The sequence below is a fragment of the Bos javanicus genome, chromosome 8, assembly GCF_032452875.1.
Source record: "Bos javanicus breed banteng chromosome 8, ARS-OSU_banteng_1.0, whole genome shotgun sequence".
NCBI lineage: Eukaryota > Metazoa > Chordata > Mammalia > Artiodactyla > Bovidae > Bos > Bos javanicus.
Genome location: NC_083875.1, coordinates 45,631,066 through 45,658,456, shown reverse-complemented (window position 1 = coordinate 45,658,456; position 27,391 = coordinate 45,631,066). Strand labels below are relative to the sequence as shown.

Sequence of the window (27,391 nt, the reverse complement as noted above, 5' to 3'; positions counted from 1 at the left end):
GTGGCAGCTGGAGGACTAATGCCCTAACTGATGATTTATAATACTGAAAGTGAAAGAGAAAAACCTGACTGGGGCTGATGGTGGCAAGAAGGTCCATCTGCAGGCAGGAGTACTGAGATGAAGATGCATAAAAGCACAAGAGTCTGTCGAGGTCAGGTTCAAAATCTAGCATCAACAGAAGGGCTACAGAGACCTTCTGATGGGCTGGCAGAGCCCCCAGCTGGCATCTAGGTACAGCAAGGAGCTGCCATGGCCACAGCAGATACTGCAGGCATGCACTGTCCCTCTCTGGAGGTTATGGTTACAGAACTGGAATTACTAGCAAGTTTGTGCCCCCAACTTTTTCTCCCTTTGTTTTGTAAGTAATAAAGATTCCTTTGAACCTTACTATGTCAACAGAGGATTCAGGGTTTTCTAAATCAAGCAGAAACATACCTAACAAGTCTCTTCTCAGTGAACTTCTGCCATTTATGACCATGTGACGGCGCAGCCTGGTGGGCTGCCTTCTATGGGGTCACACAGAATCGGACACGACTGAAGCGACTTAGCAGCAGCAGCAGCAATGAGTATTATGTACAGGGTTATTATGCTTAGCAAAAAGTCAGACAGAGAAAGGCAAAAACTGTATATTAACACGTATATGTGAAATCTAAAAAATGAATGAATGAATATGACAAGTATAGAACCAGATTCACAGATACAGAGAACAAACTAGTGATTCCCAGTGTGGGGAGAGAGCATGGGAGGGGCAAGTTAGGGGCAGGAGAGTAAGCGATACAAACTACCATGTACAAAACAAATAAAAGCAACAAGGTTACAGGGAATCTGACCAATATTTTGTAATAACTTTCAGTGTAGTATAATCTACTAAAGTATTGAATCACTACGTAATACACATAAAACTAATATTATAAATCAACTATAATTCAATTTAAAAAGTCTCTCAATGATCATGTACCAATTTGAAGTGTATCTGGAGAATTGAAAATAAAAACGTAAGGAAACAGCTATTTTAAGTTTCTTGTGAATTTAAACTAATATGTCATATTTTTAGTGTTTGAAAACCAAAACTAACATTTTTGAAAGTGAAAACCCTTACTCAAAATCACATGGAAAAAGAAAAGGCAAAACAGATAGGGAAGAAGAGAATGTGTGTGGATATTACTGAATTTCCATTAAAAGCATCATCTAAAAGCCATCTTGTCTGAGACAACTGTCCTTGTCTAAGGACAACTGTTGACTAGCTGAGGCTGTGCCTTAATACACTCCCTGTCAGTGCTGTGTGTGGATAACATGGCTCTATTTTTTCGCCACTTGACCTCAGGAAATTTAGCTAAATTGCTAAGCATCCCTCATCTGTAAACTGGAGATAAGATAGGGTTGCTGTGAGAATTACTAAAGGAAATCAGCCCTGATTATTCATTGGAAGGACTGATGCTGAAGCTCCAATACTTTGGCCACCTGATGTGAAGAGCCAATTCACTAGAAAAGACCCTGATGCTGGGAAAGATTGAAGGCAGGAGGAGAAGGGGACGACAGCGGATGAGACGGGTGGATGGCATCGCTGACTCAATGGACATGCATTTGGGTGGGCTCTGGGAGATGGTGAGGGAGGGGAAACCTGGGGTGCTGTAGTCCATGGGGTCGCAAAGAGTAGGACATGACTGAGCGAATGAACGACAATGAGAATGAAGTGACTTGAGTCAAGAACACAGATCCTTAATAAGGCCCCATAACTAGCTATTTTGTAGTTATTATTGGATTATTACTGATGGTTTGAAGTATAACTAGTACTATGATAGAAAAGTTCCCATAACTATCATGTTTTTAGTAAGCAAACTTAGCTCAGTGACTTCTAGAATAAACATCATAGGTAGATATTAACATAAGCCCACTACTTTGCCAACTGGAAATACTTTAGTTATTAAATAGTGAAAATAAAAAATGCTCAGAGGGCCAGAATTCACATTAAGGAAAAAAACCCCAACTGACCATCTGTGCATAACATACACATCAAGGATAAGACCAGAGGTCTTCGGAGACCATGATGAGAAAGGTGGCACAGTGGAAAGACCGCAAGGCTTGGACCCCAGAGACCTGTGTTCCGATTTAAATCCTGTTAGCAGGCTCTGTGACTTTGGATATGTCATATAATGCATGTCTCTGCATTTCTCTTCCTTTATCTTTTAGACAACATCTGTAAAATAATGGGTCTCTAACATTCTTTGGGATGGCTCTACTTATATGTCTTTAAATTTGAACGATGAGCAATTTGTGGGGAGGAGCTTGTAGATAGAGGCAACTGTTCCACCCTCTATGAGGTTTACCATTCTCTACTGGCAGGAAGAAAGGGCCAGAACTGTGCTTGGAACCACTGAGTCAGCCTTTGAGGTCTCAAATGTTGGACTCCACATTTAGGGAGCCTTTGCCAGCTGTCTCTCCGTGGACGAATGACCAGTGGTTTTCCTCTGACCTATCCGTCCTTTTCTCAATATTTCAAATGTCTTCAGTCTGAGCCAACTATTAGAAATAGCCACTGGCAAAACATGAGACTAGACAGAGTGGTGATGTTGGTAAAGACATCTTTGGTGGGGAAAGGATAAACATACTGGAATGCAGTAGGGCTTTCTGTCCTTATGCATTATAAGAGCTTCATGTTTGCTACCAACTGTGCAGGAAATCACAAAAAGAATTAAGATTCATGTATGCATCCAATTTCCACAACACTAAACTCTTTTTAACTTCGAGGTAAAACACATTTGCCTCTGTATTCCTTAATGCTCAATTTATATAGATAAAAACAGAATTCTTATTAGGAAAGAAGAATTCAAGAATAAAAACTTCAGAATTAAAATCCCACCATTTGACTGGGAAGCAAGAACTTATAACAGTTCCTTTGTAGTCTTATGAATTCCATGCTCTAACATAGGACTGTTGAGTAGAACTTGAAAATATATACTCCCAGTAATCAAGTCAAATATATACTTTAAAAATGATAGTATTTTTTTGTTTCCTAGTCAAATTTTGGAATGCACTGGAAAAAAATAATAAATTGCTACTGGAATTTTTGAAGTCACAAAGAATAATCTTTTTTAAAAAAAGGAGTAATTCTAAGAGACAGCAGCAGCCCACTATAGTATATAATTCAGGAGTGGAAACACCTAGGCACTAACTGACACTCTTCAAACTTAAAAGATTCTGAAAGGATGGACACAATGACAACTGCTAGTTGGAATATTCACAGCATATCTAAGTACAGTTATGTATAGTATGATGTGGAAGTGGGAAAACAGACCACTCTGCCTTAACATAAAAGTGATTCATAAAGAAAAGGGAAACCCTAACATGAATTATAACACCAATTTTCTTTACAGGCTGTCTGGATTAGGTTTTAAACTTTAGCGGGCCTGAAGAGAATTAGAATATTGTCTATGTATAGCCTCAAGAGACATCATGTAGGACTTGGAGGACTCTAAAGGAAAAAAATGATAGGAACAAAATATGATAACTTCTTTTCAATTGGCTGGTAAGGCTTCCCTGCTGAGTAATTAGGGGTGGGCATGGTGGGTGGGGAAGTAGGCATATTGATTCCCTGGGGTTGAACCACCATTATTTCTCTTCAGGGTTCTTTAGCACCTCTGTGCCTTTTTTGCACCTTTTCCTTATGACTTCCCTACGGCAGTCTTAAGATCTGAGGCATGTCTTTGACTTCTCTTACACATCATGGGTGAAGAGCAGAAATGCCCACAGGAGCAGGCAGGCCAGAGCAGAGGTGACCACAGCAGAGGGTGCTGACCCAGAGCGTCCATGTGCTCCTCTCCAGCGTGAAGCAAGGGAGCCCAGTGATGCCACAACTAGTGGGTTTTCAAAAGAATATGGGCATTTTAGTGAAATATGATATGATTACTTAGTGATGATTTAGTGATATGATTTTAAAATGTTGGTTTATTTAAAAAATATTCTCAGTTCACAACATGCTTTTCTCTGGCTTGCATCCCTCAGGCAGGACCTCCACTTGATTGTGGCAAAGGTTGCAAGGCTACTGGTGGGCCAGCTCAGGGGTGTGTACCTGGAGTGGATTTTCTAATGTCCCACCCAAAGCACAACGCACCCCCAAGCCTTTAAGACTTTGCGGATTCTCTGTATCAAATCCCTTTCTGCTTAAGACTGAGTGGTTTCTTGTTCTTGCAACTGAACCCAGATGGATAGCTAAATATATCAAATTGTAACTTGGGAGATACAATGCCACAGAAGATTTATTTCAAATAATTCACTTAAAAAAAGAGAAAGGGGAAAATATCATAGACAACACTGATGCTTTTCCCATCTAAATGATAACCTGTATCAGCATAAATAAAGGTATCAAGAGTTGTATACCACAGCCCTGGAACAGGCAAGGTATCTCCCAAGCTGGCCAGAAAGGATTGGGAGTTAGAAGGAACTCCGATTCAGATCCTCAAGGAACCTTATAAATACCCAAGAGTTAAATACCTCTGGTCAAGAGACTGAACCACAACCACTGCCACCAAAAACAAACATACGAAACCCTTGTATTTTTGTGCTGAAAATTCTAGTATGTAATTTAACAGCACATCCAACTGTGCAATGGTAAAGAAACCACCACAGCTTCACATGAGAATTGATTTTGACCTTTCAAAGAACTTCCTGTGACTTTCCATCTTTTGAGCTGCTATTTACATTTGAGAGCAAAAGAACAGTTTTTCACAGCTGTACCATATGAACAGGAAAAACTGTAGCTTGACTAATTTACATAACAAATTTGAACTTTCAAGGTACATGTTCATGGTATAAATTACTTTGAATTTTTCTAATCTGAGGAAGCTACCCAAATTACTTTTACAGTTCAGATGAGTTGAATAAGTTACAACAGAGCCTTATTTGTTGGTCCTAGAGTAGGGTGATCCAAATGGAAGTCCAGGCAAAATTTGTGAATCACCTTGTCCTTCCTTCCTCTTTTTCATACTGTCTCACCTGCTACCACCTAACCTGTATCTAGCTGACAGAGAAGGGAGCAGCAACAAAAAGGAATTTCTACAGAAGCTTCAACTACCAAATCTTAACCTGCTAAAGACCAAGCTAGGATGTACAAGGATGCACACATTAAAAATGAATCTATCATATTGAGTCCTCTTTCTGGAGGTGAACCAAGCTGCTAGGTTGGAGGGGGAAAATAACTTACTGTATAAAAAGCACTTGTACAAATTTGATCTTGATTCTTGAGAGCTGAATTTTAATAAGAACCAGTTCAACATTTAACAGATAATTACTGAGAAGGTATACACAGTATTCCCTACCCTGTAATTGAAGCTAGTTACAAAAATGCCTATATAAAAATAGAAAAAATAGCTAATCTCACAATGTTGTGATCTTTTGGTAAAGATATTTTCTATTACTAGAACCAGTGTTTGAAAACATTTTATTTACCTAATTTTTTATTAGAAAAATATCTAACAAAAATTAACTTTCTATCCAAGAAAGTTCAGTAACCCACCCCAACATTCAGATTCACAGTAAATGTTTGAGAGTCACTGTATTAGTTTCCTATTGCTTCTGTGGCAAACTGTCATAAACTTCATGGCTTAAAATAAGACAGATTTATTATTTTATACCTCTAGCAGTCACAGTCCTAACATTCAAAGGGTTGGAAGTACTGTGTTCCTCTGTGGATGCTCTAAGGCAGACTGTTTCCTTGTCTGTTCTGACATTTAGAATCTGCCTGCATTCCTTGGCTCATGCCCCTTTGTATACCTTCAAAGCCAACAATGTAGCATCTTCAAATCTTTCTCCCTCTCTTATCTCTGCTTCTGCCATCACAGCTCCTTGTCTGACTCTAATCTTTCCTGATTTCCTCTTATGTGGACCCTGTGATTGTGCTGGGTCTATCTGGATAATTCAGGATACTCTTCCCATTTCCGGATCTTTAGCTTAGTCATATTGGCAAAGCCCCTTTCACTATATAAGGGAAGAGCATCAGAGGTGCCGGGGATTAGGACATAGACAGGAGGGCTGTTATTCTGTTTATCGTGGCTACTAAGATCACTCATACAAAAAGAAAATATTCAAATATCTTTGCAACTATTTGTGAAAATATTAACCAAGAGTGCTTGCTTTACAAAAATTCATAAGATTATTAAAACAAAAATGATGAAAGATTCACATTTCCCCCCCATAGAATCAAGTATATATACTTTCTACAGGACACAATGATTAACTGTGAATAAAAATCATAAGGATTTTCCCTCCTACCACGGTAAAAATGCAGATTTTCTGTTTTTCTTACAGGGCAGGCAATGGTCACAACCTGGTTGTCAGGGATGACTGGATGACTCATTCAGAGACGCTGGTCTAGCTGTGACATTAACATGGTAATAGCTGGTTGGTAATTTGATTGTACTAAGTATTACCTGTTTGAATAAAGCGTAGTCCTGTCATGTGGATAATGTTCATTGACATACAAGGAAGAAGATGAAATTGTGGTCGCCAAGGAAGCGGCTTCAAACAGCGATGGAGTACTAGGCACCAGATCTGGCCTGTGTCGGGATCCCAGTGCTGGTGACAAAAAGCAAAACAAGCCCTCATGAATCTCACTAATAAATGTTGTTTCAGTGTCTATGATAATCTAAATGAGTCAAAAGCGTTCATTTTATATATCAGGCTGCAAATTAAATTGTGAATTAATTGTGCTCCTCTGAACTGCAGCAGAAATGTAAATAGCTTCTTGGAAACAGGTTAAACAGAAAGGAAATTGCACTAATTTACAAAATGGCTAATGGAAATGACATTATGAATGTTCTTTTTCAAACCTAATAAAGTGATTTACTGTTTCAAAAGATGACATAAAAAACTCCTAGGAGCTTGAAGAGATAATTCAACAGAGATTAAAAGGATGATTGGCAAATGTATAAACAGTGAACCTGATCCCCCTTGTGAGGCTGTGCTCACATCTGCGATTCTCAGTGCAGATCTAAGAACTCAGATTTGCTAAGAGCCAGGAAACAAATGCTTCAGAGACTAACAGCCAGCTAGACCTTAACCTTGTTTGAGCCCACATGCATCTGTGAATATTATTCACAGCTCTCCTTGATATTATATTTTAACAAGCAAGTCTGCTTTTTTTTTTCTTAATGAGAACTCATTTTTATTTAAAATGTAGGTACCTATGGAAGTACTCATGCAAGAGTATCCCCCATCAGGAAAGTAGAACAGTCAAGGCTATGCTCACTCTGAGTCTACATGGATTTTTTTTTTTTTTTTGGACAGTTGAATCTGGATCATTTTAAATCATCCTCTCCCAATGGACAAATTCACACCAATTACTGGTCAGTCTGTCAGAGATAGTGTTTTGCTTAAGGGACCAACAGCAAAGATCAGAGTTCCTTTAAAAAGAAACATAAATTCCCAGAGATAGAATATTGTGAACGAATCTTGTTTTTATCATTCCATAGTTGGACCTTTATTCCCCTCATGGAGATACTTTATTTTTTAATTTTATGGAACTACAGCCGACACATATTCAATAACACTGGATCAGGTTTAGGTATATAACATAGTGATTTGATATGTTTATTGGATTGGCCAAAAAGTTCGTTTGGGTTTTTTCTGTAAGATGGTATGAAAAACCCGAGTGAACTTTTTGGCTAACCCAATATATATTGTGAAATGATCATCACAATAAGTTGAGCTAACATCCCATCACCACACACACTTTTAGCATTTTTTTCTGGTGATGAGCATTTTTAAGATCTCCTCTCTTAGCAACTTTCAAATATGCAATACAGTTATTATTAACTTGAGTCACTATGCTGTACTGTGGATTCTTTTTAATCCTTTCCCCAAAGCAAGCTAAAACAGATGATAATAAATACAATGTAGCCTTAAGGTGTTTGTGGTATTCTTTTACAGGCTCAGAATTATGTACTGTCATGAAGTGTATGAATGGAAATTGACCCTAATTGGCATAACAACATGTGAGGTTTTGGACTTTGGATTTGGAGGGATATAGATGGAGATGTGGGGTGAGTAATGGAGGGAAAAGGGGGAAGGCATAGAAGGCCTGGACTCTGGACTAGGAGACTAGACACACATTAAAGTGTAGGAGACGGTGCAGTTTTGCCTCTGAGTCAGATCAAAATAAAGAATTGCCATGATGACTAATAGATGATGAGCATATAAAATTACACAAGTACTCAACATTCAAAAATCAACAAGTCTAGCAGTTGACAAATGGCTGGCAATCTTCAACATACTTGATTCCACCTTCTCATTAAATACACAGAAAAATATGAAAACTCTCAAGAATATAGAAAAGTGGATCTGAAACACAAGCTCACATCAGATTCCAATGAATCGCTATTAAATATAAGGTGGATGGAGCTGGACTGAGAACAACTACTACAGACTTGGGTCTTGGGCATACTCAGCTTGACTTCATAAACCAGAGGCTCCCTGAGTGATAGATTATAGAAAAACACTACCTGTCCAGTGACTTGGGCCTGGGTCAGAGAGCACCCAAACACCAGATAGCTGACTCTTAGGAGCAGCTCCATGAACCAGAGCACTGTTTCCTTATGTGCCCATACCCTTCAGTTTTAAAAAAAACTAACTAGTATGGTGGGAAGAATTCTAGAATGTTCCCCAGTGACCTGCACCCTTATATAATCTCCCTTTGAGTGTGGGTAGAAGCTGTGAGAATGATGAGATATTATTCTTGTTATTATTTTATCTTATGTGGCAAAAGGAATCTTGCAGATTTAATTAAGGCTACTAATCAGTTAACCCTGAGTTAGTCAGAGGGTTTACCCTTTATTCAGGTAGGCCTGGCCTAATCATGTGAACCCTTTAACTATATTAAAGGGTCAGACACCGTCATGGCAGAGATTCCAAGTGTGAGGGGCACTGACTTGCAGGAAAGTCTCTGTCTGAAGATGGAGGGGGCTGCATGGCAAGGAACAAGGATGGTCTCTAGGGGTGAACCCGGCCCACACCTGTCAGATAGCAAAGACATGAGTACTTCAGCCCTACGACTGCGAGGAAGTGAATTCTGCCAACAACAGGAAGTGCTTGGAGGAGGGGGTCTTCTCCAGAACCTCCAGATGAGAACTCAGCCTAGCTGACACCTTGATGACCCGTTTCTGAGGTGACCCTGATAAAGTTGTGTTCAGAGGACCAGGTAAACCTTGCTAGTCTTCTGACTTACAGAACTGGAGATGATAAGTGGAGGTAAGCTGCTAACCTTCTGGTCATTTGTCACATGGCAGAAGAAAACGAATACAACCCAGACATACTGAGAATGACAGAGAACACATGATTAAACACCGGATGGGCGTTCGGTGATGAGTTGGCGCACTCTGAAAAGGAAGTCCCCAATTTGTAGATGCAGAGAATTGTCCAGATAAATTCATTTAAAAATAATACATCAACAGTTTCAAAGAATACGCTCAACAGGTTCTTCTTCAACCTTCCGAGACCTTTTCTGGTGAAATGCCTTTAGATTCAAAGCAGTAGATCCAGTAATTCATTTGAAAAAAAGCACGATTTGTGCACTGCTTCCTATGTTTCCAGACTTTCTAAATGCTATGTAGTGTATTTATTATACTTATCCCCTTAGATTAACAACTGGACTCATAGCTTACACTTTAGAAGCAATATATACATGTTTAAATGAGTATAGCTGACAGAAGCCATATTGAGCACACTATCTGAAAGTTTGTCACAGTTTAAAAATGAGTTGATTCTAGAGAATTAAGCAGTGTGGTAGGGAGATACCAACACAGGGAAGCTAGGGAAAGAGCATGGATGTCAGAAACTGGAGCCATTAACTCAGAGTGAGGAGCAAGGGCAATTCAGTAACTCTTGTCGAAATTGCTAAATCTGGGTAAAAGTTAAAGAAATCCAACTTGGCACATATGGATAAGTGCTGCAAAAGGGCCAAGGATGAACACGCTATTTTAAAGACTCTTGAGGAAAATAAAACCCCAAGGAGAGATCTAATATTCTACAGGAAGTAAAAGAAACTTTCAGGAAATGCTGGGATTCCCAAAAGAATAAACTGATAATAAAATCTAAAATGTTACTTCCTCTTGTAGGATTAGAAGAGAAAATCCAAATGATTAACTCAATAGATAGAGAAAAACATTTGATAAAATGCAACACTCATTCTTGATAAAAATTTTAGGAACTAGGAATAAAAAGGAACTTCCTTGACTTAACTATGGGTATCTGATACATCAAACTACTTTCTCAGAAGTGAAACATTAGAATTCCCTTTAAAATCAGGATGAGGCAAGGCTGCCCACAAGCACTACTTCTATTTATCATTGTACCAGAAGCCCTAGTCAGCAAGTAAGAAAGATGTAAGGTCTATGCAGTAGCAACAAATAGCCAGAAAAACCAAATCTTAAAGATACATTATCTGAAAAGACAGAAAACACATATCTGTCTTTATCTCTACAACGATTTGAGAAATATATCTAACAAAAGGTAGGAACATGACATGCCAGGAGAAAATTATAAAACTTCTATTAAACTCATTAAAAAGGACCAAAATAAATTGGTCATTCACTGCTATGCTGTTGGTCGGTTCAGTTGCGCAGTCGTGTCTGACTCTTTGCAACCCCATGTACTGTGGCACGCCAGGCTTCCCTGTCCATCACCAACTCCCGGAGCTTGCTCAAACTCATGTCCATAGAGTCTGTGATGCCATCCAATCATCTGATCCTCTGTTGTCCCCTTTTCTTCCTGCCTCATATATGTATATAATGTCTATGTGTGTTTGAAAAAAAAAAAATATATATATAAGCACAGACCAAGGTCTACTAGTGAAAATACCAAAACCTTCAGATTTGGTACCTTCAGGTAGTGGAATTATAGATCTTTGTTTCTGAATATTTTAGTATGTTCTAATTATTATTTTTTTTTTTTACCATAAACCAATACGGGATTGTTTATGTGTTTCAAAAATTTTACGTTAACTGTGTCATACTATAAATATCTTCTAAAAAATCAGTTACGTTCATGAGTGTGATGATTGGGTGTTCATGATGCTGCGTGACATGTGCCTCCCTGCAAACCTTGTTAAGACACCTGCACAGTACCTGTCTGATGTAAAAAAAAAAAAAAAAAGTCAGTTAAGAGACTTTGTTTCTTAGAGAAACTATTTTCTAATTTTTCTACTGTGAGTTTACAATACTTGTATGAATAAAAAAAAACAAGAAAAGAAAGAAAAAATTCTTGTGGTTTAAGTTCTGTGTCTTTACCTTCTTCATCAAGGCTGCTAAAACTCTGCCCTTCAGTCAGCAAATCATGCTTCTCATCCTTCCATTCCTGGCTAATTGAGGACACAATCTCCTGTGAGGTTGCCTTCAGGGCGGCGATGGAGTTGCACCGTTTCTTAGAAGGTGACGCCTTCAAAGCTAGAAAAAGAAAAAAATAGATAATTATTGTAAAACCACATTAATAATATTTTTAATTAAAATTTTACTCATGACTTATTAACATTTTAGTCATTATCTGAGTAGGATGCAAGGAGCTTTGTTTTACATACACAAGGAAAGGGAGACAATATTATTTATCCAAAGTGACTTAAATCAAAATGTCTTAGAATAAATCCGGGTTGAGCTGTCTTTTCAGATTTTGAAATGTAGTCTTACTTGAGGTGAAATTCAAATGTTTATTGCTAAAGAATTATTTTTCCTCCTCTGAGCAATGTTTTTCTAGTGCTGAGGAGGCTGAGTGGGTTGATAAATGCAGATGGTAAAGTAAGGAGAATTCTCATGACCCCAGTTTTATTAACTTGGGACTGGGAATTTCTAAACATGCCAATGTTTAATCTTATACTTATGTTACCCAATTTAGCCAAGTTACTTCTGGTTTGCTTTTTTTCTTTGAGTGACTTTCCACTCAAATTTCCGACCCTTTCAGTCTTTTCTAGGTCATGGTTACATTAGATGTATTATTCACTCCTGATCTTTGTCCAAACAGCATTCTATGACTTCTGAAGTGTGTTGGAAACCTGTACCAAGGCAAGTGTACTTCACCATCAATCATGCTCACTGAAGGCTGTGACTTTACTTTTGATATGTCAATGGGAGCTGCTTCAGTGCAGCCAGACCATCTTCATTTATATTCTCTTTAATTATTCTTCTTGTCTGAACATTGTGAGAGCATTGAGGAAGCCTACCTACCTGAAGCCTGCCTATACTTCTCCCTGAACTTGGTCTTGGCAGTGTCTCTCTTCCTTTGGAGGTTTGCATGTAGGGGTAACCTGACAGCTGATGCATTAGACTGATTGTGTTTGGCCTTGGGAATCTCAGAGCTTAGATTATACAGCTCATCAGGGGCCTTCCCATCGGCGGCTTGCAAGAACTTAGCTGGAGAAGGGCTTTGGGACACACAAATGAGGAAAGCATAGAGGGCAATCTCTCCACTTAAAGAGAAGGGGAGGTTTATGTGTCCCATGAGTAGTATTATAATAATAATAACATAATTATAATCAATAACATGTGTAGAGGGCTTGAGAGTTTGGAAGCCAACACTAACATTCCACATCTCAAATTATCCAGATGGTCATGTGAGGGAGGTAAGCCCTTTTATGGGTCTAGAAACTGAGAGTAGAAAAGTTGTGACCTGCTCAAGGTCCAGAGCTAGAAAGCATGAAACTCCAGGTGTCTTTCTTTGAAGTTGTTTAATTGGTGGTTCACTTCCTAGCTCTTTGGCATTCTATCTTCTGATTAAAGTGAGGGGTGGGAAAGATAAAACTAGAGTTTGTTTTTCTTTGAGGAGGAAGATTTTGAATGTTTAAAGACTGATTGAAATGGATTTTAATGGTAAATAAGTGGAACAAGTAAGTCACATTTTTTTAAACTCATCATCCCATCAAAACAGTGGTCACACTTGCTTGAAGTAATTATCCATATGCTGGCTTTTGCTTTAACATTCTATCTGCTAACTTTTGTAAACCTTCATCTCTCATCTTTCAATATAGTAGAGTTGACTCTTGAACAACACAGGTTTGAATTCAATACTAAATACAACAGTTTCACATAACCTGGGGTTGGTTAAATCATCAGATGCTGAAGAAGCACACAGAAGGAGGCCGACTAAGTTACACAGGAATTTTTAATCATGCAGGGGGTTGGTGCTCCTAACTACTCCTCCCATTGATATTCAAGGGTCAACTGTATTTTAAAATTTCTAAGCCAGAAGATCTCAGTGTGGTTCAGGGACTGCTAGGACCCCCTGAAATTCTCTTAGAAGGTCTGTGATGCTAAAACAATTTTCTTAATAATATCAATAAGTTGTTTATCTTTCTCACTCCTATTCTCTCCCGAGTTTTCTACATGACCTGTGGTTATAATCATGGATTGAATTCAGAAGCAGACATGAGAATCTAGATGTCTTCTATTAAGCTGGAATTAGGGATTTGAAAAAATATAAAATAATGCCACTTTTCTCATACAATTATTTATTCTCATACAATAATTTACAATTATTTATTATTTATTTTATTATTTATTAATTAATACAATTACTTTTCAAAATTACTTTTTTGTTAATATTGACTTATGTTGACATGCAATTTTTTGCTTTTATCTTATAAGAATTAATGAATATTTAAAATTTCCCTCAATTTGAATTTCTAATAGGTTAAATATAGATATTTAAATAAATTTAGATAAACGTGAATAAAGGATCTTTGGGATCCTAAGTCATTTTTAATAATGTAATGTGGCCCTGAGACCAAAAGATTTGAGACTTGCATTGTTCTAGGCCAATGCTCATTTCCTAAACTGAGGGAGAGCTAGGATCAGAAGAATGCTGGCAGCAACATGGAAGGGTGAGTGAGGGGAAGATGCTCAGAGAACGGTCTGTACTTGTGACTTATAATGGACCAAAGGCCAAGAGCCCCAGTAAAGAAATAACTCTTTGCTCATTATCAGCATACATGCAATGTGGAGCAGAGAAGACCCCAAATAAATTCCTGCAAGGGCCACACAGCACCTAAAGAAAGCCTTTACTTTTGTCGTAAATGGTGACTCTTCCTTAAAGGAATTATCTGAGACTCTCTCAGTGGATAAGGACTTGAATCTTGCAGAAATTGAATACCTCAGGGACTCATTTTGATGGGATAATCTCAAAGGATGGTTTTGGCTGGTTACTTTCTTTTGTGCCACAGAAACTCCTGAATTTGTCTTTAGCTCACCCATCTGCCACCCCTGAAACTCTTCTGTTCATTCCTACCCCTGGGCCTTTGTACATGCTGCTCCTCCTACATGAGATGTCTTTCTTGCCTCTAACTTGAAATGCTGGCTTGCATTTTAGGACTTAAATATTCTTTTCATTGTTAAGTTCTTTTGGGGAAGATCAATTTTATTTCTCTCTGTGTACCTACAGCAGCCTGTGCAAAAACTCGACCAACAGCTGCTTTATTACATTATAAATCTGTTTCATGTTCCAATCCCTGACCCAAAACAGGCTATGAAATTACCAATGGAATTAATTTTTTTCAAAAAAGCTTTTATTAATGTTTAGCATAATGCTAGGTATATAATATGTGCTCACATGTTGGCTGAATGAATTAACTATTCCAAAATTTTAGGACAGTTGATTTTTAACTAATTAATGTATTATTCTACTCCTTCCAGAAAACTTAAGTTTTAGTACTTTAGACACATTATCTGGGTAGAGAATTTCAGTGAGGTTTCAACATTACAGTGACTAATATTTCCAGAAAGTATTATTGGATTTTTGTAAACATTATTACATTGACAGCAGGACTCAATTCTGGGGTGGGATAAATGGATTTAAGAAGATTAAAAATTTTGATTAAAAAAAAGAAACCTGAAGACCAGGTACTGTTTTCTTGAGGTTAGGGGTAGCGAGGGGAAGTTTTCACCTACAAAGCAAGTATGCCTGTAGGAACTAAGAGCTTTAACTTAATCATAGTTGATAAAAGATGTTGAAGTTGCATTTTAAAGTATCAACATTACTAATTAAATTGCTACCCTAAGTACTTTAAATTAAATTCCATTCATTCATTCAATTATTCATCAAATAATGATTGGGTACAATGTGCCAGGAAATGTGCTAGGGTCTGGGAATATATATGAGAACCAAACACAGTCCCCACTTTTCAGGAATGCAAAGTCAAGTAAGGAAATAGGACAACAGCTCACTATGGCAAAGTATAGTAAGTTCTATGAAAGAAGCATTGTCTGAGTTGAGAAGTGAAGGAAGACCAGGAAAGGATGGAGATTGTTACAGGCAAAAGGACAAGGGCTGTAAAGATGTATAGGTAGCCTTGAATGTAGGGGTAACTGTAGGGTGCTCAGAGCTGCTGGAGCCTAGAGGATAGGGTAGAGCATGGAATGTGGGAGGGAAATCACAGGGGAGGGAGAGAGAGGCCGCCTCACTCTGGGACTCAGAAGCAGAGTTAAGGATTTTGCACACTAGGTAATACATTGAAGTTCTTAACAAGAAAAAAACTTCTGAAACATGAGAGGGTTTTCTTTTTAAGCACAGGAATCAGCAAGAGGCGATTAAATTGATCCCTGAGGCTGGGGTGGGGTGACACTGGATTGGATGGGTTATATCCATACAATGGAATATTATTCAGCAGTACAAAGTAAAGTACTACAAGATGGCTATGACTGGAGCTAAGAAAGCAATGTGAGGGCCACAACTTTATGCAAAAACAAACAAAACAAATCCAAATCACAAGAAACACAGTTAAAACAGGAAAGGCATTGTGGAAGAAGCGATGGACACTTGTTATTTCTAGGTACAACTAGGTATTGGTGAGTGACTGCAAGTCAGTGGTTAAGCCTTTACAAAGCTTGATGCCAACATGTCTGGTCTGGATAACTGAGTAAATTGTGGTGGCCTTCAGTGACGTGTGGACTCGGGATGTGTGGCAGGTTCTTGAGCACCCTGAGGGCAATCCAGAAATTAGTCCTAATTTGTGGACAACTGATTTTCAACAAGGAAACCAAGATAATCCAATGGGGGAAAGAACAGGCCATTCAAAAAATGATGCTAGGACAACTGGATATCCATATGCAAAAGAATGAAGCAGGACCCTACCTCACACCATCTAGTATAAGTTAAATCAACATCTGTAAATAATATATCTGTTAACAGAAACTCCTGTCAAGAATATATAAAGAACTCTCTATAACTTAACAATAAAAAGACAAATAACTAAAAATAGGCAAAGTATTTGAATAGAAATTTCTCCAAGGAAGATATAAATACTCAATAAGCACAAAAAAAGATGTTGAATATCATCAGTCATTAGAAAAATACAAATCTAAACCACATTGAGATACTACTTTATACTCACTAGGATGTCTAAAATTAAAAAGACAGTAACAAACATCGGTGAGGATGCGGAAAACTGGATCTCTCATACATTGCTAGTGAGACTGTAAAATTGTGTAGCTGCTTTAGAAGAGTTTGGCAGTCCCTCAAAATGTTAAATAGAATTACCATCTGACCTACCAATTCCACTCCTAGGTATATACCAAGAGAAATGAAAACTTATGTCCACAGAAATCTTGTGTATGAATTTTCATAGCAGCATAATAGCCAAAAATGTAAACAACACAAATATCCATCAACCAGTGAATCAATAAACAAAATGTATTTTTTCCATACAATGGAATATTATTCAGCAATAAAAAAGTAAAGTACTATAAGATGACTAAATTTTGAAAACATCATGTTAAGTGAAAAGACCAAACACAAAAGGCCACATATTGGTTACTTCCATCCATATGACATATCCATAATAGGCAAATCCAGAGAGAGAAAATAAATGAGTAGTTGCCAGGGGCTAGGAAAAGGAAGGAATGAAAAGTAACTGCTAATGGGTATGTAAGTTTCTTTTAGAAGTAATGAAAATGTTCTAAAATTAGATAGTGGTAATATTTTCACAACTTTGTGAATATATTAAGAATCACCAAATCACATACTTTGGAAAGGTGAATTTCCCAGTATGTGAATTATATCTGAATAGAGATGTTATAAAATGTAGAGAAAAATGAGAAAAAAATAGATCTGGCCACCTGAGGAGTAAAAGACCTGTAATATTAAAAACATGATAAACTATACAAATTAGAAAGATTCACAACTCACACCATATGTCATGGAATTGAGGATGCCACTGACTGTACCATGAATTTATACACTGTTAAGAAAGCAAAAGCTCTGAAGATGGGGAATCTCATGGAGGAGACTCACTGAAGCTGGGGTCCCAAGGACTATCTCCTCCATAAATCTACCAGGGGCCACAAAGAAATGCATGTTTTTAACCACAGCAAAGGGTGAAGAGAGGCAGAAAATCTGAACCATAAGTTGGTGTTCAGACAGGATTTCTGGCTGAATAAATACTATGTTATGCTCTATCTTAGGCAGAAAAGACAGAGAATTTAATTTGTAGTGGTCTCGATTTTAGACCAATTTTAAGATACCACTGAGATGGTCAAATGTGAAATAAAAGTTTTTCTTAGAATGAAATAAGGTTTAGAAAAAGGGACTGATATATTTAGTATGTAGAGTTCACACAAATCACTTGGATAAATAGTAAACACTAATATAAATGAACAAATATTTCGAAGCTCAATTCTCAAAGGAACTAAAATGGCTAATAAACATGAATAATGGTTGAACTTTACCAGTACTTAAGACAGGCAAAATAAAACAATCAGATAACATTTTTTCCTTATCAGAGTAGCATAATTAAAAAAAATAATTCTGGCTAAAGGCTAGAAGAATATAGGCACTTGTGGAAGTCTAGAATGGCATAATCATTCTGTGCAATAATGTGCATTTTAAACACTCGGTACTTCTCTTGGAATCTATCCTAAAGAAATAATCATAAGCTTGGAAACAATATTTATCTAAAATGATGCTTATAAAAATACTAATTAGAAAAGGGAGAAATAATGTAAATGCCCAATAATGACAGAATTATTAAACAGATCACAGCATACCCATATAATTTTAATGTTGTATCATAATTGTAAACAGCTTCTTTGTTCAATATACAATGATACGGGAAACTACTCATGTAAAAAACAGAGGACACAGACATAAAACTGTACACCACTATGCCACTACCTTTGTATAAATACACAAAGTACAGAAATAAAGATGGGTAGGAAGAATGTCAAAATATTAGTGTGGAGGATCTGAACATTTTCCCAAAGATGACATATAGCTGCCAACCAGAATGGCTATTATCAGAAAGACAACAAGTAACAAGTGTTGGTGAAGATATGGAATAAAGGGAAGCCTTGGGTACTGTTGGTGGGAAGGTAAAATGATCAGCCACTATGGAAAACAGTATGGGGATTCCTCAAAAAGTTAAAAACAGAACTACCATATCCAACAATTCCACTGCTGGATATTCATCCAAAGAAAACAAAGCACTAATTAGAAAGGATATATGCACCTTTATATTCATTGTAGCATTATTTACATCAGTCAAAACATGGAAGCAACCTATGTGCCCACCCATCAATACATGAGTGGATAAAGATCGATCTCTCTCTGTCTCACACACAGGAATATTGCTCATCCATAATAAAGAATGAAATCTTGCCATCTGTGACCTCATGGATAGATTGAGAGGGTATTATGCCAAGTGAAATCAGTCAGACAAAGAAAGATAAATACAGATATTTCAGGTAGTGGTAGTGGTGGGGCAAATAGGTGAGAAAGATTAAGAGGTATAAACTTCTGGTTGCAAAATAAATGAGCCACAGTTATGAAATGTACAGTGTGGGGAACAGTCAATTATTATGTGATATCTTTGCATTGTGACATATTATAAGGAGACTTATTGTGATGATCAGTTTGAAATGTATAAAAATATCAAATCTCTATGCTGCATAACAGGAACTAACATAGTTTTGTAGATCAATTATACTTCAAAAACAAACAAACTTGTAGAAAAAGAGATCAGATCTGTGGCTATCAGAGACTGGGGGTGAGGTTGGGAGGAGGGGGAATTAGATGAAGGCAGTCAAAACTTCTAGGGAAAGAGAATAAAATACCTAGGAACAGACCCAACTAAGGAAACAAAATAACTGTATACAGAAAACTATAAGACACTGATGAAAGAAATCTAAGATGACATAAATAGAGAGATATTCCATGCTCCTGGGTTGGAAGAAGCAATATTATGAAAATGACTATACTACAAAACACAATCTACAGATTCAGTGTGATCCCTATCAAATTACCAATGGCATTTTTCACAGAACTAGCGGAAAATTTCACAATTTGTATGGAAACATAAAAGACCCTGAATATCCACAGCAAACTTGAGAAGGAAGAATGGAGCTGGAGGACTCAACCTTTCTGATTTCATACTATACTACAAAGCTGCAGTCATCAAGACAGTATGGTACTGCCACAAAAACAGAAATATAGACTAATGGAACTACATGGAAAGCCTAGAGATAAACCCATGCACCTTCGGGCACGTTATCTTTGACAAAGGAGATAAGAATAGACAATGAGGCAAAGACAGTCTCTTCAATCAGTGGTGCTGGGAAAACTGGACAGCTGAGTGTAAAAGAATGAAATTAGAACACTTCCTAACCCCATATACAAAGAGAAACTCAAAATGGATTAAAGATCTAAACGTAAGACCAGAAACTTTAAAGCTCTTAGAGGAAAACATAGGTAGAACACTCTGACACAAATCACAGCAAGATCCTCTATGGCCCCACTTCCTAGAGTAATGGTAGTAAAACAAAATAAACAAGTGGACCTAATTAAACTTAAAAGCATTTTCACTGCAAAGGAAACTATAAGCAAAGTGAAAAGACAATCCTCAGAATGGGAGAAAATACTAGCAAGTGAACCAACAAAGGCTTAATTTCCAAAAATACACAAGTAGCTCATGCAAGTCAATACCAGGAAAACAAACAACCCAACTGAAAAGTGGGCAACCTTCCAGTTCAAGATGGTGGAGCAAAAGGATGTACGCTCATCTCCTCCTGCCAGAACACCAAAATTGCAGCTAGATGTTGAATAACCGTTGACAGGAGGATGCTGGAACCCACCAAAAAAAGACTCCACATCCAAAGAAAAAGAAGAAACCACAGAGAGACTGTAGGAGGGGTGCAATCATGATAAAGTAACATCCTATACCTGCTAGGTGGGTAAACCACAAAATGGAGAACAATAATACCAAATAAGCGTTCCCACTGTTCTGAAAGTTCAGAACCCCATGTCAGGCTTCCCAGCCTAGGGATCTGACAAAGGGACTTGGAATCCCCAGGGAATCTGGCCTTGAAGGCCAGAAGAACTTGATTACAGGACTTCCACAGCACTGGGGGAAACAGAGACTACAGTCTTGGAGACACAGTCAAAATCTTCTGTGCACCAAGACTCAGAGGGAAGGAGCAGTGACCCCACAGACGACTGAACCAAAACTACCTGCCAGTGTTGGAGGGTCTCCTGTGGTGGCAAGGGCTGGCAGGGGCTCACCCACAGGGATGGGGGCACGGGCAGCATCAAGCCAGGAAGGTCCCCCTTGGCACAAACTGTCTTGGGGTTCTCCATTAACTACCATAGCAGAGGAACCAGAGTTCAAATTGCCAACATCTGCTGGATCATGGAAAAAGCAAGAGAGTTCCAGAAAAACATCTATTTCTGCTTTACTGACTATGCCAAGTCCTTTGACTGTGTGGATCACAATAAACTGTGGAAAAGTCTGAAAGAGATGGGCACACCAGACTACCTGACCTGCCTCTTGAGAAACCTATATGCAGGTCAGGAAGCAACAGTTAGAACTGGACATGGAACAACAGACTGGTTCCAAATAGGAAAAGAAGTACATCAAGGCTGTGTACTGTCACCCTGCTTATTTAACTTATATGCAGAGTACATCATGAGAAACACTGGGCTGGAAGAAACACAAGCTGGAATCAAGATTGCTGGGAGAAATATCAATAACCTTAGATATGCAGATGACACCACCCTTATGGCAGAAAGTGAAGAGGAACTAAAAAGCCTCTTGATGAAAGTGAAAGAGGAGAGTGAAAAAGTTGGCTTAAAGCTCAACATTCAGAAAACGAAGATCATGGCATCTGGTCCCATCACTTCATGGCAAATAGATGGGTAAACAGTGGAAATAGTGTCAGACTTTATTTTTGGGGGCTCCAAAATCACTGCAGATGGTGACTGCAGCCATGAAATTAAAAGACGCTTACTCCTTGGAAGGAAAGTTATGACCAACCTAGATAGCATATTCAAAAGCAGAGACATTACTTTGCCAACAAAGGTCCATCTAGTCAAGGTTATGGTTTTTCCAGTGGTCATGTATGGATGTGAGAGTTGGACTGTGAAGAAAGCTGAGCGCCAAACAATTGATGCATTTGAACTGTGGTGTTGGAGAAGACTCTTGAAAGTCAAATCATGCTGCACATCTTAAACAGTGTTATATGTTGACTACAGCTCAATAAAACTGGAGGAAAAAATATTTGCTGTGGATATCTCTAGGTAGTGGGATATTAAATAATTTTCACAGTTTTCTTGGCATTCTTTTCCATTTTCTAATGTTTTTACATTGGCACGGGTCAGGTTAAAGACTTAAATATAAAATCTGAAACTAACAATAGCATAAGAAAACATAGGGGAAAGTTCCTTGACAATGGTCTTGGGAATAACTTTTTGGATATCACACAAAAAAGCATGAGCAACAAAAGCAAAATAAACAAGTGGGACTACCTTAAATTAAAAAGCATCTATAAAACAAAAGAAACAGTCAATAAAATGAAGAGGCAGCCTACAGAATGGGAGAAAATATTTGCAAACCATGTTCCAAATAAGGGGTTAATATTCACAATATATAAACAATTCATACAATCCAATAGCAAAAAATCAAATAATCTGATTTAAAAATGGGCAAAAAAAAAAAAATGTCCTGAATAGACATTCTTCAAAGAAGACATACCGATGGCCAACAGGTGCATGAAAAGATATGTAACATTACCAATCATTATGGAAATGCAAATCAAAACCATAATCACCTAATACCTGTCAGAATGGCTATTATCAAAAATACAACAAATAACAAGCATTGCCAGGATATGGAGAAAAGGGAACCCCGGTACACTGTTGATGGTAACATAAATTGATCAGCCACTATGAAAACAGTATAGAGACACCTCAAAAAGTTAAAAATAGAACTATCATATGATCTAGCATTCCCCACTTCTGGGTATGTATCTGAAGGAAATGAAATCACCATCTCAAGAGAGATCTGCATTTCCACTGTATGTGAGGCATTATTTCCAATAGCCAAGACATGGAAACAATCCAAATGTCCACTGACAGATGAATGGATAAAAAAACTGACACATATATGAATATTATTCAGCTGTTAAAAATTAGGAAATTGTGTCACTTGTGACAATATAGATGGACCATGACAGCATTATGTTAAGTGAAATAAGCCAGAAAGAGAAAGACAAATACTGTATGATCTCATTTACATGTGCTAAAGAAGCTGAATTCATAGACACAGAGAGTAGAAGAATTGTTACTTGGGGCTGACAGGTGGGTGAAATGGGGATATATTGGTCAAAGAGCACCAACTTGCATTTCATAAGATGAATAAGTCTTAGAAATCTAAAATACAGCAAGGTGACTACAGTTAATAATTCTGTCTTATCCACTGGAAAGATGCTAGAAGGGTAGGTCTTAAATATTCTCATGATACACATACACAATCATAATTGGTAATTATATAGGATGGTGAAGGTACAAAGTAACATAACTGTGATAATCATTTTGCAATATATATATGTATCATATCATCACATTTTATACCTTAAATTTACATAATGCTATATGTAACATTATGGGAAAATGCTATATGTAACATGTAAATGTTATATGTAACATCATCACATCATTACACCTTAAACTTACATAATGTTATATGTAGCATTATGTGAATGCTATATGTAACATTAGGGGGAAAAAGCTTAAAAAAGAAAGTGCTTCACTTTCATTAACAAAGAACTCCAACAAATATTATTTAAAAAATCTGTCTTATATAAATAAAAAATACGAATTTTCCACTTTTTCAGCTTTTTGTGTATGGCTAAATTGTTATGGGGCTTCCCTGGTAGCTCAGCTGGTAAAGATTCCGCCTGCAATGAGGGAGACCTGGATTCAATCCTTGGGTTGGGAAGATCTCCTGGAGAAGGAGTGGAATGGCTACCCACTCCAGTATTCTGGTCTGGAGAATTCCATGCACTGTATAGTCCATGGAGTCGCAAACAGTCAGACACGACTGAGTGACTTTCACTTTAAATCGTTACTAAATTGGACCACAAAATACCTAAATGATAACATAAGGAACAATATTTTTTTTTCTTTTAATATAGTTAAAAACATTTCTACATAAATTATACACACCTGTTGTAGAAAATTTAATAAATATTGATGTAAAGAAAAAGAAAATAACACACAACTTCATGGGTCAGAATAACCATTGTTAACTTTGGGTTTAGTCTGATCTTCCTTTTTTAATTCCTTATGGTTTAAAGTTAGGGTACTGATTTGTGATCTTTCTTCTTTTTGAACGTAGGCATTTATAGCTATATACTTCCCTCCCAGCACTGACTTTGCAGCATCCTGTAAGTTTTTGGAAAGTGAAAAAGCTGGCTTAAAACTCAACATTCAAAAAAACTAAGATCATGGCATCCAGTCCCATCACTTCATGGAAAGTAGATGGGGAAATAATGGAAACAGCACAGAGTTGATTTTCTTGGGCTCCAAACTCCCTGCAGATGGTGATTGCAGCCATGAAATTAAAAGACACTCCTTAAGAAAAGCCATGACAAACCTAGACACCATATTAAACAGCAACAAAGGTTTGTCTGGTCAAAGCTATGGTTTTTCCAGTAGTCATGTGTGGATGTGAGAATTGGACTATAAAGAAAGCTGAGGACTAAAGAATTGATGCTTTTGAACTGTGGTGTTGGAGAAGACTCTTGAGAGTCCCTTGGACTGCAAGGAGATCCAGCCAGTCCATCCTAAAGGAAATCAGTCCTGAATATTCATTGGAAGGACTGATGCTGATGCTGAAACTCCAAAACCTTGGCCACCTGATTCGAAGAACTGAATCATTGGAAAAGACCCTGATGCTGGGAAAGATTGAGGGCAGGAGGAGAAGGGGACGACAGAGGATGAGATGGTTGGATGGCATCACCGACTCAATGGACATGAGTTTGAGTAAGCTCCAGGAGTTGGTGATGGACAGGGAAAGCTGGCGTGCTGCAGTCTATGGGGCTGCACAGAGTCAGACATGATTGAGCAAATGAACTGATAATTTTTTGGAATGTGTATTTTCATTTCCATTTATCTTTAAGTTTTTTCTAATTTTTCTGTGCTTTTCTCTTTGATCCATTGGTAGTTGTTTGTTTAATTTTCACACATTTCTGAATATGTGAGCATGTGTTAATTCTCACATATTTGTGAATTTTCTAGTTTTTGCTCTTTATTTATTCTGTTGTGATCAGAAAAGATACTTTTCATGACTTCAATCTTTTAAAATCTATTGAAATATATTTTGAGGACTCACATATGGTCTATTTTGGAGAATATTGCATGAGACTAACTACATTTTTATATACCCCACTAGAATTTTGTTGTCCATTTAGGTATGCAGGCCAATAACTATATACATGTAAATGAAGCTATAAGGACTAAATGTGCTTTAATACATCATTTTTGTTTCATATTATCCCATTATTTAATTATATCATCATGTATTTAGCCAATATATTATATGGTTTAATATTTTTTCCAGCACAAAATTGGACTCTAATGATTATGGCAACAATAAGCACCTGGCAGATGCTTTTGAACTGTGATGTTGGAGAAGACTCTTGAGAGTCCCTTGGACTGCAAGGAGATCCAACCAGTCCATTCTGAAGGAGATCAGCCCTGGGATTTCTTTGGAAGGAATGATGCTAAAGCTGAAACTCCAGTACTTTGGCCACCTCATGCGAAGACTTGACTCATTGGAAAAGAGTCTGATGCTGGGAGGGATTGGGGGCAGGAGGAGAAGGGGACGACAGAGGATGAGATGGCTGGATGGCATCACTGACTCGATGGACGTGAGTCTGGGTGAACTCCGGGAGTTGGTGATGGACAGGGAGGCCTGGCGTGCTGCAATTCATGGGGTTGCAAAGAGTCGGACATGACTCAGCGACTGAACTGAACTAAACTGAAGATATTTAACTACAATTACTGATTACTGCTTTGGGGAGATAAATAGTTCAAACGCTTTCAATAAAAATCTTACCAAGTGAAGCCAGTCATTAAGTGCTGAGGGTAAAAAAAAGAAGAAATTCATAAAAATCTTACCTTGAATTTTCTTGAAAACTCTGGAATTCATAAACTTTAGAAATCTGTCTGCATAAAAGCTGGGTCTGTGAACCGAAACAGTGTCCTGAAAAGATAAATCAGGTACCACAGGTTTACCTCTCACACAGTTTGTTTCGAGTCAGTACAAAGCTCTATGCAACCAGCTTTCTGTTAGCCAATGTCCTTAACCAGAAGGTGTGGATGTTAGGAGCCAGACATGAGTGATGCCTGTGGGCGTGTGCACAGGAGCCGAGCTGGGGCAAAAAGCACAAGGATCAATCTGAGTAAAGATTCCAGATATTCATGGCGAAACAGATAATGAAGAGGGGCAGGGCTGAGATAGCAAAGACTCTGCTTTATAAACCCAAACAGCTAATCCTTGATCCACTGTCCACCACGAGGGGCTTTTAAATTCCATTTTTTAACATAAAGGGCAACCAGTGCCTCAAGAGTCATCTGGAACAAAGACATAATCACTTTCAGTCAGAACAAAACTGGGACATAAACAAGCAAAACAACCCCAATGTAAGGTTGAGATAGAGAGCAAAAAAAAAAAGTTTGCTGGTTTCACTTTCCAGTAATAAGGTATGTAAACACCACGACGATTCCTAGGAGATAAGGCTGACTGACGATCCCTGTTATGTTCAATTAGCTACTAATTAGATACAGCTGAATTGAATTAAATCATTAGCTCAATTCTCTCATGCTTGGTAGGAGTCGTTAGGACTGAGGGGGCATTTTATCACAAGTCCAGGAAAGAAGACAGATGAAGGAGCTAATTCCATATATTTATTCAGCAGTCACTTATTTGCTATCTGAGATAGACATTCCTAAAAATAGTAAATTTGCTTATTTAGTGTTCCATTTTGATTTGAGGTTCATGGATTCCAACAGAGAAACTTCTAAAAATTTATATTTAAATAATATCGTCTGCAGTGGGTTTGGAAGAAGAAATACACATTGGACCAGAATCCAGAGACCCGGTTCTCGTGTTAGCTCTAATTTTAAAGAGCTCTGTGATCCTGGGTAAAGACAGTATCTCAGTGCCTCAGTCTTTTCATCTGTGAAACTGGGTGTTACATGAAGCATAAGAGAATTCTGTAATCAGTGTTTTATGAAGGACACAGCATGGAGGAATCCTCTGCCAAGTGATAATGTTCTCTAGACTATCAGTGATCCTGCAGATGTGATGGAAAACTTCCCACTGGTCTGACATGCACTCCCCCCAGTGTTCTGTCAGTTTCTGCTGGAAGTGGACATGGATTCACAAGTGCAGTCATTTAGAAATACGTAAGATGTAAGATCACTGAGTCAGCCCTTGCCTTCTAAGAGAGGTTAAACTGTGGCTCTTTTTGGTATGAGGAAGCGTTGTTTAAAGGAGAGGCACAATTGTAAAAAGAAAAAAAAAAGTCTTAACTATTGCTTATAATTACATAAATATATAGTCAGCACAGAGATTTTCTTAAAAAAAAAAAAAAAAGGACACTGAAAAACAGAAGACATATTTTATTTCAACAAAGGTAGGGGCTCCTTAGAAGTATCTGACCGATAGAGACTAGACCATTTGGAGCAGAAGTCTCATTTGGTAACAGGGAATTGAAACTGTCAATAAACAGGAGGAGAATCAAAGTGTTTACTCTCTCTCCCTTCCATGTTCAAGGCATTATGTAGTTGGTACTTTTCTCAGCTAGAAGGAAAAAAACTAACCTTCCATCTTGGCCTTTCCTTAAAAAAGAATCTTTGATTTGAATAAGAAGCCTAAATTTGATTCTCAGAAACAAACTTGTGAACCTGTTGTTTAAAAGTGCATTTTGACAAAGGTCATTTCCTTAGCCTGTGGACAAAATGCAGATCTGACATGCTGAGAGGTTATTACCAGTCTTCCTCAGAACTGAGACAGCGAAGTGTTCTTTTCCAGGAACAGAGAAGAATAGCATCCATAATTTATCTTTTTTTCCAAAGAAAAGCATCTGCT

General features: G+C 37.7%; 1 protein-coding gene and 1 non-coding gene across 8 annotated transcripts in view; one reads left to right on the top strand and one right to left on the bottom strand.

The window, feature by feature from the left end:
* Window positions 1-27,391, bottom strand: part of PIP5K1B (phosphatidylinositol-4-phosphate 5-kinase type 1 beta) — a 348,088-nt gene that overhangs the window by 80,676 nt on the left and 240,021 nt on the right. For all 7 annotated transcript variants that reach the window (XM_061425485.1, XM_061425488.1, XM_061425486.1 and 4 more), the window contains 3 exons: window positions 25,417-25,501; window positions 11,277-11,432; window positions 6,426-6,570 (listed from right to left, as the gene is read on the bottom strand). In XM_061425485.1, coding sequence (XP_061281469.1) covers window positions 6,426-6,570; window positions 11,277-11,432; window positions 25,417-25,501 — 386 coding nt within the window. The remainder of the gene's footprint in view (window positions 1-6,425; window positions 6,571-11,276; window positions 11,433-25,416; window positions 25,502-27,391) is intronic.
* On the top strand, window positions 11,022-11,124 carry LOC133253554 (small nucleolar RNA U13). Its single transcript, XR_009738342.1, has one exon. It is a non-coding gene; the product is annotated as a small nucleolar RNA U13 (small nucleolar RNA).